The 13,685-nt window shown below is 42.4% G+C and overlaps 2 protein-coding genes across 2 annotated transcripts; one reads left to right on the forward strand and one right to left on the reverse strand.

The window, feature by feature from the left end:
• Positions 1-3,140: 3,140 nt before the first annotated feature.
• On the reverse strand, positions 3,141-7,108 carry LOC119164499 (BEN domain-containing protein 5). The gene is made up of 11 exons (XM_075873530.1): positions 6,916-7,108; positions 6,719-6,858; positions 6,523-6,624; positions 5,990-6,245; positions 5,826-5,873; positions 5,096-5,134; positions 4,966-5,010; positions 4,786-4,863; positions 4,664-4,701; positions 3,767-3,986; positions 3,141-3,298 (listed from the first exon to the last, which is right to left on the reverse strand). Exons 1-11 carry the CDS (start codon positions 7,106-7,108, stop codon positions 3,156-3,158), a joined length of 1,302 nt encoding a protein of 433 aa, XP_075729645.1. The 3' UTR covers positions 3,141-3,155.
• A 509-nt stretch (positions 7,109-7,617) lies between these two features.
• On the forward strand, positions 7,618-12,214 carry LOC119181452 (uncharacterized). The gene is made up of 3 exons (XM_037432705.2): positions 7,618-8,676; positions 9,209-9,326; positions 9,679-12,214. Exons 1-3 carry the CDS (start codon positions 7,618-7,620, stop codon positions 10,944-10,946), a joined length of 2,445 nt encoding a protein of 814 aa, XP_037288602.1. The 3' UTR covers positions 10,947-12,214.
• The last annotated feature ends 1,471 nt before the right edge of the window (positions 12,215-13,685 follow it).

Below are 13,685 nucleotides of genomic sequence, written 5' to 3' on the forward strand. Positions count from 1 at the left end.
ATCCTGGTTTTCTGCAATTGCTCGGATATCAGCACACTCCTGTACAATTTGCCGGAGCAAACCAATGATCTGGGACCTATGGGTAGTAGGTACCTTACATGAGGCATCGAATAAAATATCGTGGATCTGTTTCTGATGTGCGGTCACTAGGTGAAAAGAAGGTTGCGTCATTTGGCCACTTTCGGCAGGCAGCCTTGCATTTTGCGCCACACCCGCTGTAGCAGGCAACTGCATGTCGGGAACGTCGGGGATTGCGGGAACGGAAGTAACTGGCGCATTCTGCAAATCTACATCGAGCAGCGCCCTGTCCCCGTTCGGCGAAAATGTCGAACCATTCGATCGAGGCGAATCCCCCAGACCAGGGTGACTGCCTGCCATTGGAGGCTGTACAGAAACGGCCTGTGGCCCAGACATACCCGAGCGGGTATGAGCCAGCCATGTTGGAACCGGCAGCCGGCGGCCTATAGTACGACTGGTAATTGCGGCCGAATGGCCACTGAGAGAGCCTCGAGTCCGTGTCGAACGGAATCCCAAGGTGTTCGGAAGCAACCCCTGAATAAATTCAGAGAGCCGGAAGACAGAATAGCTGACCTTTTGCAGGAAAACAGCGGAGCCTGTGTGCGTCAAGCATCTTTGTTTTGTTTTGTTTCCCTGGGAGGTTGGCTAATACCCACTCAGGGGGATTGGCCAAGAAAGTGTAGTGCAGTTTTTCTGTGATCATTTTAACTATGTGTAAGGAATTGGAATTATAATAAGACTAATGTAAATATAAAAACAACATAAAAAGAGCAAACGAAAAAAAATCAAGTTGAGCAATTTTGAGATTTGAGGTGTTATGATTACCACTCAGCTGCGTTTACTTCACTCTGCCCTGGGAAGTAATAAATAATTTTTTGATTGAAGATCACAAAGGTATACGCTTGGTTGCCTGAATATAATCGCAAACGGCATTGAAAGCATCCCTGTGGCAATGTCCCAAAGCTGAGGCGCCAAAGCTTAGCGCCGTTTCCGCCGTCAATCTAAGGCCTCTTTTCCGAAATGGCATAACTAGTAACCTTTTTCTAAGTATCTCGTAGCGGCGACAATACAAAAAATAGTGATCTAGTGATTCCATTTCTCCGCAGAATGCGCAGAGGGGTGATGTTGTCTGACCAGCTCTGTGTAGATACAGGTTTAGGGCGGGGACATGACATCGAAATTTAGTAATTAAGACTTCGAGCTTTCTGGACTGACTCCAGTGGTGTTGCCATGGAAACATGAGGTGGTTATAGTCTGTCCATGTAGTTACCTTTTCTATCGTATCAGTGGATATTGCTGATTTACGATATCTTATAGCCGTGATATGTTCAACATCTGGCAGTATGGACAAAACTGGCACATCAAGTGCAGCTCGTGCTAAGGAATCGGCCAATTCATTTAATCTTAATCCACAGTGTCCCGGAACCCATAGTAATCTCAGGAGTCTCAACTGCGGGGGTACTAATCTTTTGAATGTGCTTAGAATTCGAGAGTTCTCTGAAGCTGTCAGAGCTGCACAAACTGAAAGAGAATCTGTCATTATTACTGCGTTGTTTTGATTTAATGGAAGTTTTCGAAGAGCTAAAATAATCGCCAAGAGCTCCGCTTCAAAAACTGGAGTAAAATCAGGCAGTCTCACTGAAAAGGACCAGTCAAGCAAATCAGAGGCAATGCCTACACCTGCCTTTTGATTATTTACGGAAGCATCTGTGGCGATTATATTTTTAGTTTCTGCATGCTCCAAGTAATCTAATAATATGTTATTTAAAATTTTGAGGGATTGTAATTTGGCGTTTTGGGGGAATATATCATCATACTCAATAATAACATGACAATTCAAGTCATTAGTCTCAGTTACATTTCTAATGTTCACATTTATACTTTGTAGATTTTTTTGTACAAACATTATCTGAGGTGTGTGAAACCGTGGCCAATGAGCAAGAAAGAAGGCGTCTGGGTTTGCGATAAAAGCATATTGAGATCTTCTTGCCGGTAAGCTATAAAATTTAAAAAATGCTTGTACGGTCAAAATTCGAAATCGACAAAGTAGTGTAGGCAGGCGTGCTTCCTGGTACAGTACGTTGATAGCCACAAATCTAGGGAGTCCCAGACACATTCGCAGTGCTTCTCGCTCCAAGACAACTAGAGGTTTCGTTTTATAAGCAGGGCCACCCGAGAATAATATGCAACCGAATTCCATGATGGGGCGCATGTACATCTTGTACAACGTTATCAAGGTGTGCCTCCGTAACCCATATTTCCGGTTACTTAGCTTGTGTAGTGAGCCTGAAGCCCGCTGTGCTTTGGTAGTTATATACTCTATGTGAGGACTCCAGTTAAGTTTGTCATTATAAATGATTCCCAAATATTTTATAGAGTCTACTTGCTGGATGGGTTCCTGTTTATATAGAATTGAAATTGAAATTGGTTCTGCAAGCGGAAACGCCATGAGCGCGCTTTTGTTGACATTTAACGATAACGAAATCGACTGCAACCAAATTTCTAACATGTTAATATATCTTTGTAATTTAAGTTGTAATGAGTAAATACCACAGTCAGCAGCAAAGAATGCGATGTCATCAGCATAAATGTAGACAGTAACTTCTCGATCTGTTGGAATTGTGCTCATTAAAGCATGAAAGAATATTGGAGATAAGACTGCCCAGGTGAAAATTTCCTGTTGGTTTTCTGTTGGTTCCAGTATTGATGGTTTATTAGCACATTCCCCGTAGTTGATGGGACCAGTAGGTGATGGGACCAGTAGGTGATGGGACCAGTAGGTATTGGAACCAGTAGGTAATGGAACCAGTAGCTGATGGAACCAGTCACTGAAACCAGTATCCGAAACCAGCAGCTACTGGTTTCAGCTCAGGGTTGCATACATGCAACAAAATTGTTACTCACCGAGATGGAGGACGCCCCCAATCAACAAGGTGGTGCCCAAACGAACTCAAATGCATGTTTCTGCCCAATTTAGCAACTTTAGGGTTACAAGCACATAACTTTTATGGCTATCCAGATGGTTGTGCCATTCGATTAGTAAGTCAGTGCTTATTGTAACTTGCACGTTCTACATTCCTGTGCCAAGTTAACAGCATGCATTGGGCGTTAAACAAACAGCCTTAGTGTTTAAGAATTTATTGTGCTTGATCGTCAAACATCTGCTTGCGCACTTTCGATTTCAGGAGATCTTGGATCTTCTCAGCCAGGATCCTGGGCAGATTTTTTTCCGTGTCAGCAGTGTTGACGTCTTTCTGCTGTCCCCAGTGCTTGAGTGTTTCTACAAACAGACGAGTCGATTTTGAGCATTAGACAACAAAAAGTAGTGATTGCGGCAACGACAACTGCCACACCATAGAGGCAGAGCTTGGGTTTGAGCACTAAAGCTCCGACATCACTGGATTAGGAATGTGCATGACTTAGTTTCACAAGCTCCACAAAACCCAAGTTGTCCTGTTCGGCAGCTGATGGCAGTTAAATTTGGTGCACAGTTTCATGTGCAACAGATTGTCAGTTGAGCATAGGAGCCTACCATGCACCCCATCAAATTTAACCCAAACTCAGAGATATCTTTCCATATTTCCAGTACAAAGTGCAACTTCTGTTCACCCTATATACCAAAATTTTGTTTTGACAACTCGCAAAGCAAACAGCATGAATTTCACTCTTTCATTTTCGTTCATGCTGCCAGGCTGTGTAAAGATGACTTCCTGCATGCGCTGTGGAAAACTATTCATGCTAGTTGTACCTGACACAACAAGAAGTTTCTCCGGTGTCAGCGGCTGCTTGGGCTGCTCCCCCAATGCTCTCTTCCTGGAGCCAACGGTCCCTGTGACGCTCCTAGATGCAAGAACGTTGCTTCCCCATATAGCGTGGGCAGCATCCTTCACCACCAAGGTAGCCTTCTTGTTCCCAAATATTTTTTTTGCACACACACCACTTATTGTTACGCCTTTCGTCAAATGGAACTGTGAAAAAGCAAAATAATGGAGGAAAATCCCTACTGTAAGGAGCAATGAAACAAAAAATGCTGCATGTTACTTCTGCTAAACATACAACAAAACTAACAAATTGTTTAACCAATGCACCTGGCACAACACAACGATGTAGCACATGAATAGTATGTACAGTCTATCACACTTGTCTATGGTGCACAAGTGGTGTGCTGCAAATCAAATGCAGTAAAATGTTATTGGTTACTCTGTTAGAGACAATGCTTTTGAGCCTGTGCGGTTCATCTAGTATATTCAACTGCACATGAATGCAAGAAGTATCAGTGAAATTGAGTATCTGCTTTAGAATTTTGCCATATTTCATCCACACAGCACTGCTCAGGTGCTCAAGACAGGTGTGATCAGCACTGTACACCTTGCTATTGCTGATAATAAAAAAGAAAAACTGTGTGCTGGTCCCAACGGTATTCATACTTCTCTCAAAAAGTACACTGAGTAAAACTGAAGACTTGAGCATGCTAAAAAAATAAAAATGGTAAACATGCTGCAAGCAAGAAGCTTTAAGAAAGCTTTCGTAATTAACTATACCACCTAGATCTATAGAGTAGCTGTGACTACCAATAGAAAAAAAAACGGTTAAGCATGAAAAGCAGCTGCAGACAGTGACATTAAATTTCGAGCAAATTACTTACAGAGCCATCTTCCATATAAATGAAATCTCCATTTGGGCCTGCAAGAAAGATATCAGGTCCTTGTCATGGCACAAAAAAAAAAAAATTATTGTCAGAATATCTGAGGTGACATCTGAGCTGACCTGGATGTGTAGTGTTCTTTTCTCCACCAACAGTGCTTGTCCTTTCCTCTGGTTCTACAGCAGTAGATGAGCACGGTGCTACGCAACATTTAGAATTATTCAAAAATGGCTTATCTTGGTGCACAACTTGCTCTAATTGAAACAAAGTTTACTGTCTATGAAACCAGAGCTGTTACTTACGGAGAACACGTTCACTGCAGGCCATGTTGTCCATAATCAACAGATCTAAAGTTACAAAGATATAGTGACAGTAACTGTCACTCCAGTTTTGAAATGCAGGGAAGTATTATAAAAGAAGCAAAGTACTCACTTCCGACGAAGCTTTCTCCTTCATCTGTCTCAGAATGTGCTGTAATAAAAATGATTCAGGTGTAAAAGTTTAGATTTCAACCCCTCAAGCCTGTTAAATCTGGATGCTTTTGTTTAAAGCTTCATGCTAGTCAGAGCGTGCCTTAGAGCATTGGCTGCTTCTAAAAGCTACGATGAGGTGCACATCTCCAAGTCAATTCACTTCGGACTTTCAAACCAAAAATCACAATGTAACATAGCGATAAACCATACCAAGGAAAAATTTTGTTCGTTCGAGGTTTTCTCGATTGGCTACTCTGTTTTACAGTTCAAACTTTACTTTCATCTATCCACCTCCACTTTCAAAGAACCAACATCATTTCATTATCATGGCACTAGCATCTTCTATATTACATACTGACTGAAGCTGCCATCTTACTGCAGAACAGCTGAACTTACACTCCAAAGTTAATTCATGCTGTGTTTGGCGGGCACTTTTTCAAAACAAATAAAAAGTGCAGCACTCTTTGAACTCGTTCGGCAAGTTCATCAAGTAAAGCCAAATCTCTATAACCTTTACTTTGCACATACTACTGAGCGAGTTGCTTAGACAAAATATGAATAAATAAATAATAAAAAAGCTGACTTCATTAAACAGGTCAAAGTATGCTATATTACTGTCCCAGTGAAATATGGAACTGATGCATTTACTCAAGAGCATAGGTGTATGCAGTTCTTATGGGGAAACAAACCTGACAACATGCCCCGACTGCAAGGCACCCGGTCTTGTTCTACTGCAACTGCATGTACACAAAAAAAGGGTGCACAAGTTTTTATGTAGCACATGAGTTGTCATGTAATCATTATACATGGAGCTTTTGTCAAGTAAATAATGCAGAGCAAAAAGCATTCTTACGCTTGAAAAGCTTGCTTTCAAGGGATCTCTGCAGGCTTGCAACCTGCTGCTTTAGAAACTGGTTGTCGTGCTGCAGCTCCTCAGCACGCAATTTCCACATGTCTCTGTCCTTCTCAAGCTCTTTAACCACCAGCGCCTTCGTTCTCGCCTTCCACACGTCTTTCTTCTTCTTCATTTGAAGAATTTCACTTTTTGGGCACAATTCATCACTATCGGAGGACCCGCTGTCCGACGGAGTGTCTGTCCCTTTCCTTGGCTGAAATTTCATCATGCAAAAAATGACTTCATGAATTCACTAGGATGGCTTGGTGGGCTAGTTGGTATTGCATCTTGAAGGCTACTGTGCACAATAGACAGGAACAACAGAAGCAACACAAGTATCGGCGCTTCACTTTGTGCTTTCTTCTGTTGTCCCTGTCTATTTATTGTGCCCTAGCTGTAGCCTTCAAGGGTCTCATGAGGGTTTTGCTTTCAGTAAAAAAAAATGCTTCTTTTATAGTACAGTGCACTAATGAAGACCATGGCACACTTACCTGTGCTCTAGGTTTACGCCCAGAGTGCGCTTTTTCCAGATTCTTTTTAAGAATTTCGTCATACATGTTTTTTTTAGCATTTGCTCTGTCGTTCTTTTGTTTCTGAAAGAAGTCGAAAGCACAATTACAGATGATGATCAATGCAAGACCAGCAAGTTTTCAGCCGTTTCAAAATGTAGGCAGCATAAATAGCAACCTTTCTTTCAGCCTTTTTTCTTTTTGTTTGGGACTCCACGAGCTCATCAGGATCATCATCTGACGTCGTTTCTTGCATAGGTATTTTTGGTATCACCAACCTCTTGGCCCGCATTTTCGCGCGGGCGTCATCTTCGCTTTCTGTAAGAAATTACGACTATAAAATTGGAACCGTAACATTTCACATACCACACATACCTGCCAGCATCAAGACTTGCGTGTTGTACAAACCAGTGTTTGTGTCATCCACGGGGTCTCGCCAGTACGCGCTGTAAACAAAGCGGTTGTCGTAGTCGCTGGTGTCTTTGGGATCAAACTTCTCGATGTCATGCACGTGAATGACGTGTAACCGTTTGTCGTGATCGTCCAGGAAACGAACAACAGCGTACATGGTAGTACTGATGATTTAACAAAGCCTTAAATGGCATCACACACACACCAATCTCTGAAAAAAATGTAGCAGTCGCGTGTCGCGCACGTGTCGTGTCCATTAAAAATAACACCATAACAACTCCTAGCGGCAAGACTGGGCAATACCAATAACTGCGTGCGGAACAAAATAAATAAATAAATACACCTATAAACAAATAAAAAATGCTTTAAATAAGCTTATAAACAGGTGTAAAAACTGTTCATGTTATAAACAATGTATAAACTTACTAAGATATAATTAAATAGATATGTGTTTTTGAAATCCGGGTTGCAATCCAACTAATTCAACGCCGTACAAGCCAATCCAAGTCGTTTGATTGTGTGAGATCATGGAGAATGTGCGAGTCCGAGCGAACTATGAGCGAACTGTCGTGATTGTGCGCGTGAACACAACGTGTGGCTTCATTACTTAGAAGGTTTTCGGTGAGTTTGCAGTGCGATATTTGCGTGGATCCGCACTGAGGGAGTATGCCTCGTAGAAAGGAATACCTAAACCCAGGCAGCGCCTCCGCCATCCCGTATTCAACGAAAACATATCTCGAAAGATCAGCCTCGAGCGTGCAACAATCACGTCGTGGACTGCAGCAGGACACAAATGTCGCTGGCGGGTCGACTGCTCCGACAGCACTTCGCGTACTGACGCAACCTCCGCAGACTGATGTTGAAGGCGACTGTGACTCTGAATCGGCACATGAAGCGGCCCCAAGTGACGAGCCGCAGCCTTCCGTTGGCGCAGAAATGACAGACGAGCCACAGGGAGATTTAGGGAGCTTCTCTAGTGACGATTTGCTGGCACTGACTGTCAATTTTGTCCTCGAATTTGGCATCCCTTGGAAGGGAGTCGAAGCACTCCAAAAGTTGATAATGCACATACTTGAACGACATGATATACCAGTTACTAAATATCTTTTCAAGAAGAGTGTCGGGGCAGAAATAAAAGCCGCCCGGTTACACTTCTACTGTGAAAACTGTATGACGCTCCTTGCCGTAACAAGTGGCGACCTTGCAGCGCGGAATGCAGTGCGGGTAACGTGCACCGTATGCGGGCAACGTAACAGTGGGCCGCAGATGCTACGCGATGGCCACTTTTTCATAACCCTGCCCATCGCAAAGTTGCTGTCTTCGTTACTTGCCGAGAATGATGCGAGCACTGCACTCCACGAAAGACTGAATTCAATAAACGAGAGTATGTCTGTCGACAAAGATGAAATGACAGACATAATAGATGGCACCTTATACAGGGCACTTAGGCGCGAATTGACATCAAAAAATGATATCACTCTCACTGTTAACAGTGATGGAAGCGCCGTGTTCAAGTCATCGAAGTTTTCTGTGTGGCCCGTTCAAGTGATGGTGAATGAACTCCCAGTGTACATGAGGCAGAAAAATGTGCTTGTGTCTGCTCTGTGGTATGGCCAGAAACATCCCGACATGACTCTCCTACTGAACGCATTTGTTGAACAAATGGACGGTTTGTCGACCAGTGGGATCACATGGAAGGCAGGCAACGAAACTGTGCATTCCAAGGTAATTTTTTTTTAATTATTAAAGCTGCTTGAACAACACGACTTCAAGACATTCTAGTTGTAAATGCTGCACTGAGCTACAATGCATAGACGAGGCTACATTGTTGTGCCAGCTAATTTCTTCCAGTCATGATGAAATCCAGGCCACTTGGGCATAATGACACCATGGAGGATGGCACACTAGTTCATCTTTGTGTGTATTCTTTTCTAGTGCGACTTTATCTCTAAATACTGTCAATTATCTAAGTGTCAAAGTGGTATTTACTGCATTGTGTTTACTGTAACTGTTACAACTTACGGAGATCATGTCCCTTTATGCAAAAGCATGAAAAGTGCTTCTTCTGAATGGATTGTTATCAATTGAAAACTGTTAATAACATCACCCGATCTTTTCCTTGTCCTCAATGTCTACTGCAATAATTGACTTGTGTCTGGCAAAGAAAACAAGCCCTCTATCCATTTCCTTTTTGTTGTACTTCATTGCAGAGGGTAGTTAGGGCTAACAGCTTCCTTTTTTGTCCTTGCTCATGCAGGTGTACTGCTTCAGCTGCAGCGCTGATGCACCAGCACGGGCAGCCATGCAGCACCTAACCCAGTTTAATGGGTATTATGGCTGTGGATGGTGCTTGCATCCAGGGGCAGCTGTGAATGGTTAGTAAAGATGTCGCATTACTGCATAACATGGAGTCAGATTTCTGACTAGATATGTTGATCAGAGTTTCTCTCTTTTTTAGCAATTTTTATGTAAACATTCACCGTGTTTAATGTATCTGGGGTTGCCATTTCTCATCTCAGAGGCAAAAATGTGCTTTATGTCGTAGCGATTCTATGTTTCCAAATTCTGGCACATAGTATGTTTTTCTAAATGTGTTCTAGAAGTAAATTCTCAGAAATATCACTGAAAACAAGTGTGCCATTTACAATCAAGCTTAGCTGTGCGAGATTTTACAAACTTCTAAATTTGTGAGGTTCTCTGTTTTTTTTTCTTACTATTGCCAAACAGGAACTGTCAAGTATCCTGTGGACACTGTTTCACCTGACAGGACAGCAGAAGGCACAAAGGAAATCATGGCCAAGGCTGCTGAAGCTGGAAGACCAGTACAGGGAGCAAAAGGCATCACGCCTTTGATTAATCTTCAGCACTTTAATATAATCTGGGGCTTTACTCCAGATTATATGCATTGTGTGCTTCTAGGTGTGGCACGGCAGATGACGGAGGACTGGCTCTCTAATGTAGGCGAGGAATATTACATTGGGGCACCACAAACTGTGGCAGTATTAGATCAACGTTTGTGCTCTATAAAGCCGCATAGCTGTATGCCACGACTTCCCCGCTCAGTTTCTCTGAGAAAGTATTGGAAAGCCTCGGAGTGGCAGCAATGGCTACTGTATTTTTCATTGCCTTGTCTGGAAGGCCTACTTCCACGGCAGTATCTTAAACATTTTGCATTGCTTGTGAAAGGTATTGCCCTTCTTCTGCAGGACACAGTGTCCCTCAGTGACATTTCTGTAAGCACAGACTGCTTGGTAAAGTTTGTTGTCGACATGCAGTTTCTCTATGGAGAAAAAAACATGACTTTCAATGTACATCAATTGTTGCACATGGCTCAGAGTGTTCTGAACCAAGGACCTCTTTGGGCACATTCATGTTTTGCTTTTGAGTCTAACATTGGCCAAATTAAGCAGCTGGTCACATCAGCAAAAGGTGCCCCACTGCAGATTGTAGAGCGCTTAATGATGGCCAGCAACTTCAGGTATCTAAAGGCTTCAGCTAGCCCTTGCACTCTGAAGTTTTTGACAAAAGCTGGCCCATCAAATAGTAAAGGTGGTTTACTGCTCAGCAAACCCCGAGCTGTGTCTGACCAGCTGCTTCACCTTGTGCAGGACCATGTTGGCAACATCGTTAGGGGCCGTGTCATGGAACATGACCGAGTGATTGTATCACCGGGTGTTCGGTTTCACAGTGAGCAGTACTCAAGGCCGAACAAAAGTGACAGCACTGTATTGCAAATATATTTGGGAACGTGCTTGAAGTTGAAGCACATTGTTTCTATTAGGGATTCGTCAGGAAATGTAAGGATTTTTGCACTGTCAAACAAATTCTTGTCACGTCGTGCATTTGGCACTGAGCACATAATGAAATCAGAGGATGCGAATTCCCAACAGCTAGTGGAGCTGTCTGCCAGTGTTGTCCCTTGCAACTATGTAGAGGTCAATAGAAAGTGTTTTTTTCAGAGAATTTCTTTGAAAATGCTCTCTGGTGGTTGTTAAAGGGACGCTTAAGAGCAACATTGAATTAGTTTCATCATTCTATAAAAAGGTCTCATCATATAAAAATCGCACCAATACCTTCTTATACCTACTTTTTGTACTTTTTGTCAGAAACACTTCACATCTGTAAAATTAGTTTTTTTTGTTCCTTGTGTGTTGTGGCTTTATTAATAATTCACTGCTCAAGCCACCTTCTAAATTACAATGATATGAGTAGAAACCTCAGATGTGTACACCGCATTGTCATTGCATGTCAAGCTGTTAAATGAATGGGCTGTTAAAAAGAACCTCCACATGTCAGTGAACTGCAGGTGTAGATGTTTGTGGATTGTGCAGTGAAACAGTTGTTTTTAGAGGAAGTGAGAAATGCCATTTTCAATTGATTTAGCTATTGCCAATTTGTGCAAATTCATGCTGTATACTGTCGAGTGCCTCTTGAATTACTAATAAACTTCATGATTGTGAGTATTGACAATTCTCATTGTTTAAGCCCAGCTTTAGCCCTGTCTCTGGGTGTAAACATTTTGTATTATAAAAAAAAGAAGAGAAAGTGTGCGCTGTTGTACAGTACAAGGTTTAATGTGCACTGGGTTGGTCAAATGTTCCCAGGCAGTGCTGTCATAAGATTACAAGCGTAGCAGCCTGGGAACGTTTGAGCACCCCTTTATATTTGAACACACCTTGTGTGTTCAGGGTGCATGCAACTCTTCAAAATTCCTCCCTTTTTTCTCTGTATCCTTTGTACATGTATGTTTCCAAATTAAATAACAATAAAACCATTGAAATAAAAAAGAACATATTCGAACAGTCTAGGAACAGTCTAGGAATTTGTCTATGAGCTGCTTCTTTGTGCTTAGGCAGCAGTGTAGATTCACCAAACTTCATTTCAGCACCAATATGCTTTGTTCTTCAGGGCATTAAAAATATGAAACACTGTTAATGAAGCGATAGACACCTACTGTGGCTTAGGTGCTGGCTCCCTTCTGGTGTTGCACTGTTTTCTTCACGACATTTTTTATTGTTCATTTCCCCACCTGTACGTCAACCTTGTCGTACATTGTCTCTTTCTCGACTTATCTCTCTGCTTCACTATGTCTCGTGCATTTATGCCACAAAATTGGTTTCCCCATCATGTGAGCAGCATGTTAAGTTAGTATACTCCAACGAAGCAAAGCCTAGTTTATGCTTAAAAAGTCTCCGCAGCTAATCTGAACATTTTTTGTGTGTAGTGAACTACTTCTTGTGGAATAAAGGCTTCACTATCACAAGCACTATGTTCATTATAATATAAACTTATTAGAACTAGTCAGAATGTTGAAATGCAGAGCACCCACAAAAATATTCTTTGGATATCTTCTTTAGTCCTTCGAAAACCCAAGACACTGCCTTGAATTCCCTTGACTTTTGTTTTTTGAAACCTGTATAAACAGTCTCTACGTCATATTTCTCTATACTACATCTTAATTGCTCAATGTATTGGCACACCACTTTCAAGTACAGTAAAGTCTTAGTTATAATCAGAAGATACAAGCCTCATGATTGAATGTTTCGGCTAGTTAGAGTTCTCAGGAAACCACGAAGTGGACCACCACTATAATCAGTTCAAGCAGCTGAGAACCGTCCGGTATTGCCTAATGGTCCCAGCAGCATCCCAGGGTGAAACCAGTAGCCTGCTTGAACCAGTACAGAAAACCAGCAAGCATCCTGCTGGTACCAGTAGAGCCAGCAGACAGGGTACTGGTCCCAGTAAAGAACCAGTAGGCACCCCACTGGAACCAGCAGAAAACCAGTAGGCACACTGCTGGAACCAGTACAACCAGCAGGTAGCTTGCTGGGACCATCAGCAAACCAGTAAGAACCAGTAGGCACTTTGCTGGAACCAGCAGAAAACCAGTAGGCACCCTGCTGGAACCAGTACAACCAGCAAGAAACCAGCAGATTAACTGCTGGTTCCATCAAAAACCAACAACTCCCAACAGAAAACCAGCAGGAAATTTTCACCTGGGTGCTCCTTGGGGAACTCCGCGCGTTTGTTTAAATCTAGATTAGGAACATCCATCCTTGACGCAGTAGAATTCTCTTGATTTTAAAAATTCTGCCACCCACTCAATAAAATATTGTGGGAAGTTCAATCTCTCTAGCGTATTTAACAATATGAAATGCTCCACACTGTCATACGCCTTGGCTATGTCAAGCGTTACAAAAGCAGCGTATTGCCTTCTTTTACGCGCGAGCTGTATTCGGCTCTCTAAATCAGCATGGGCACACCAAATTGAGAAATCACTACGAAAGCCAATTTGGTTCGGTTTTATTACTAAATTGTCTGCCATCCAGATACTTACTCGGCTATGTAGGACCCTCTCTACTAGTTTGACCATGTTAGATGTTAGAGAGATTGGTCTGATATTATCGACTGTTAATCCTCCACCCGGATTTTTTAGTATAGGAATCACCTTTGCTATCCTCCAATCCTGCGGCACCCATGAGTTTTTTAAGGAGTAATTAATAACATTGGCGACGTCTCGAGGCGATAAATTGAACAGAATTTTAATTCTGGGTACTGTGATTCCATCTGGGCCAGGAGATGCACAGGGTAAATGTTTAATCACGTTGGATACTTCAGTCTGTGTCACTTCTTCAAAGACTTTGTCGTCGACTTGTGCCAGTTGTTTGGCACTACTGAAGTGAATCTGCTTTCCAGACCTTTACCGATTGCCTCTAAGGTAGTGGTCATTTCTT

Source organism: Rhipicephalus microplus, chromosome 9, assembly GCF_043290135.1.
Source record: "Rhipicephalus microplus isolate Deutch F79 chromosome 9, USDA_Rmic, whole genome shotgun sequence".
Classification (NCBI taxonomy): Eukaryota; Metazoa; Arthropoda; class Arachnida; order Ixodida; family Ixodidae; genus Rhipicephalus; species Rhipicephalus microplus.

Excerpts from the sequence above, each read along its gene's own strand:
- LOC119164499 (XM_075873530.1), bottom strand. The coding sequence starts at position 7,108 with ATGTACGCTGTTGTTCGTTTCCTGGACGATCACGACAAACGGTTACAC. Across the intron at positions 6,625-6,718 it reads GAAAAAAGGCTGAAAGAAAG|AAACAAAAGAACGACAGAGC; the intron begins GTTGCTATTTAT and ends GACTTCTTTCAG. Across the intron at positions 6,246-6,522 it reads GGCGTAAACCTAGAGCACAG|CCAAGGAAAGGGACAGACAC; the intron begins GTAAGTGTGCCA and ends ATGAAATTTCAG.
- LOC119181452 (XM_037432705.2), top strand. The coding sequence starts at position 7,618 with ATGCCTCGTAGAAAGGAATACCTAAACCCAGGCAGCGCCTCCGCCATC. Across the intron at positions 8,677-9,208 it reads ACGAAACTGTGCATTCCAAG|GTGTACTGCTTCAGCTGCAG; the intron begins GTAATTTTTTTT and ends TTGCTCATGCAG. Across the intron at positions 9,327-9,678 it reads TCCAGGGGCAGCTGTGAATG|GAACTGTCAAGTATCCTGTG; the intron begins GTTAGTAAAGAT and ends ATTGCCAAACAG.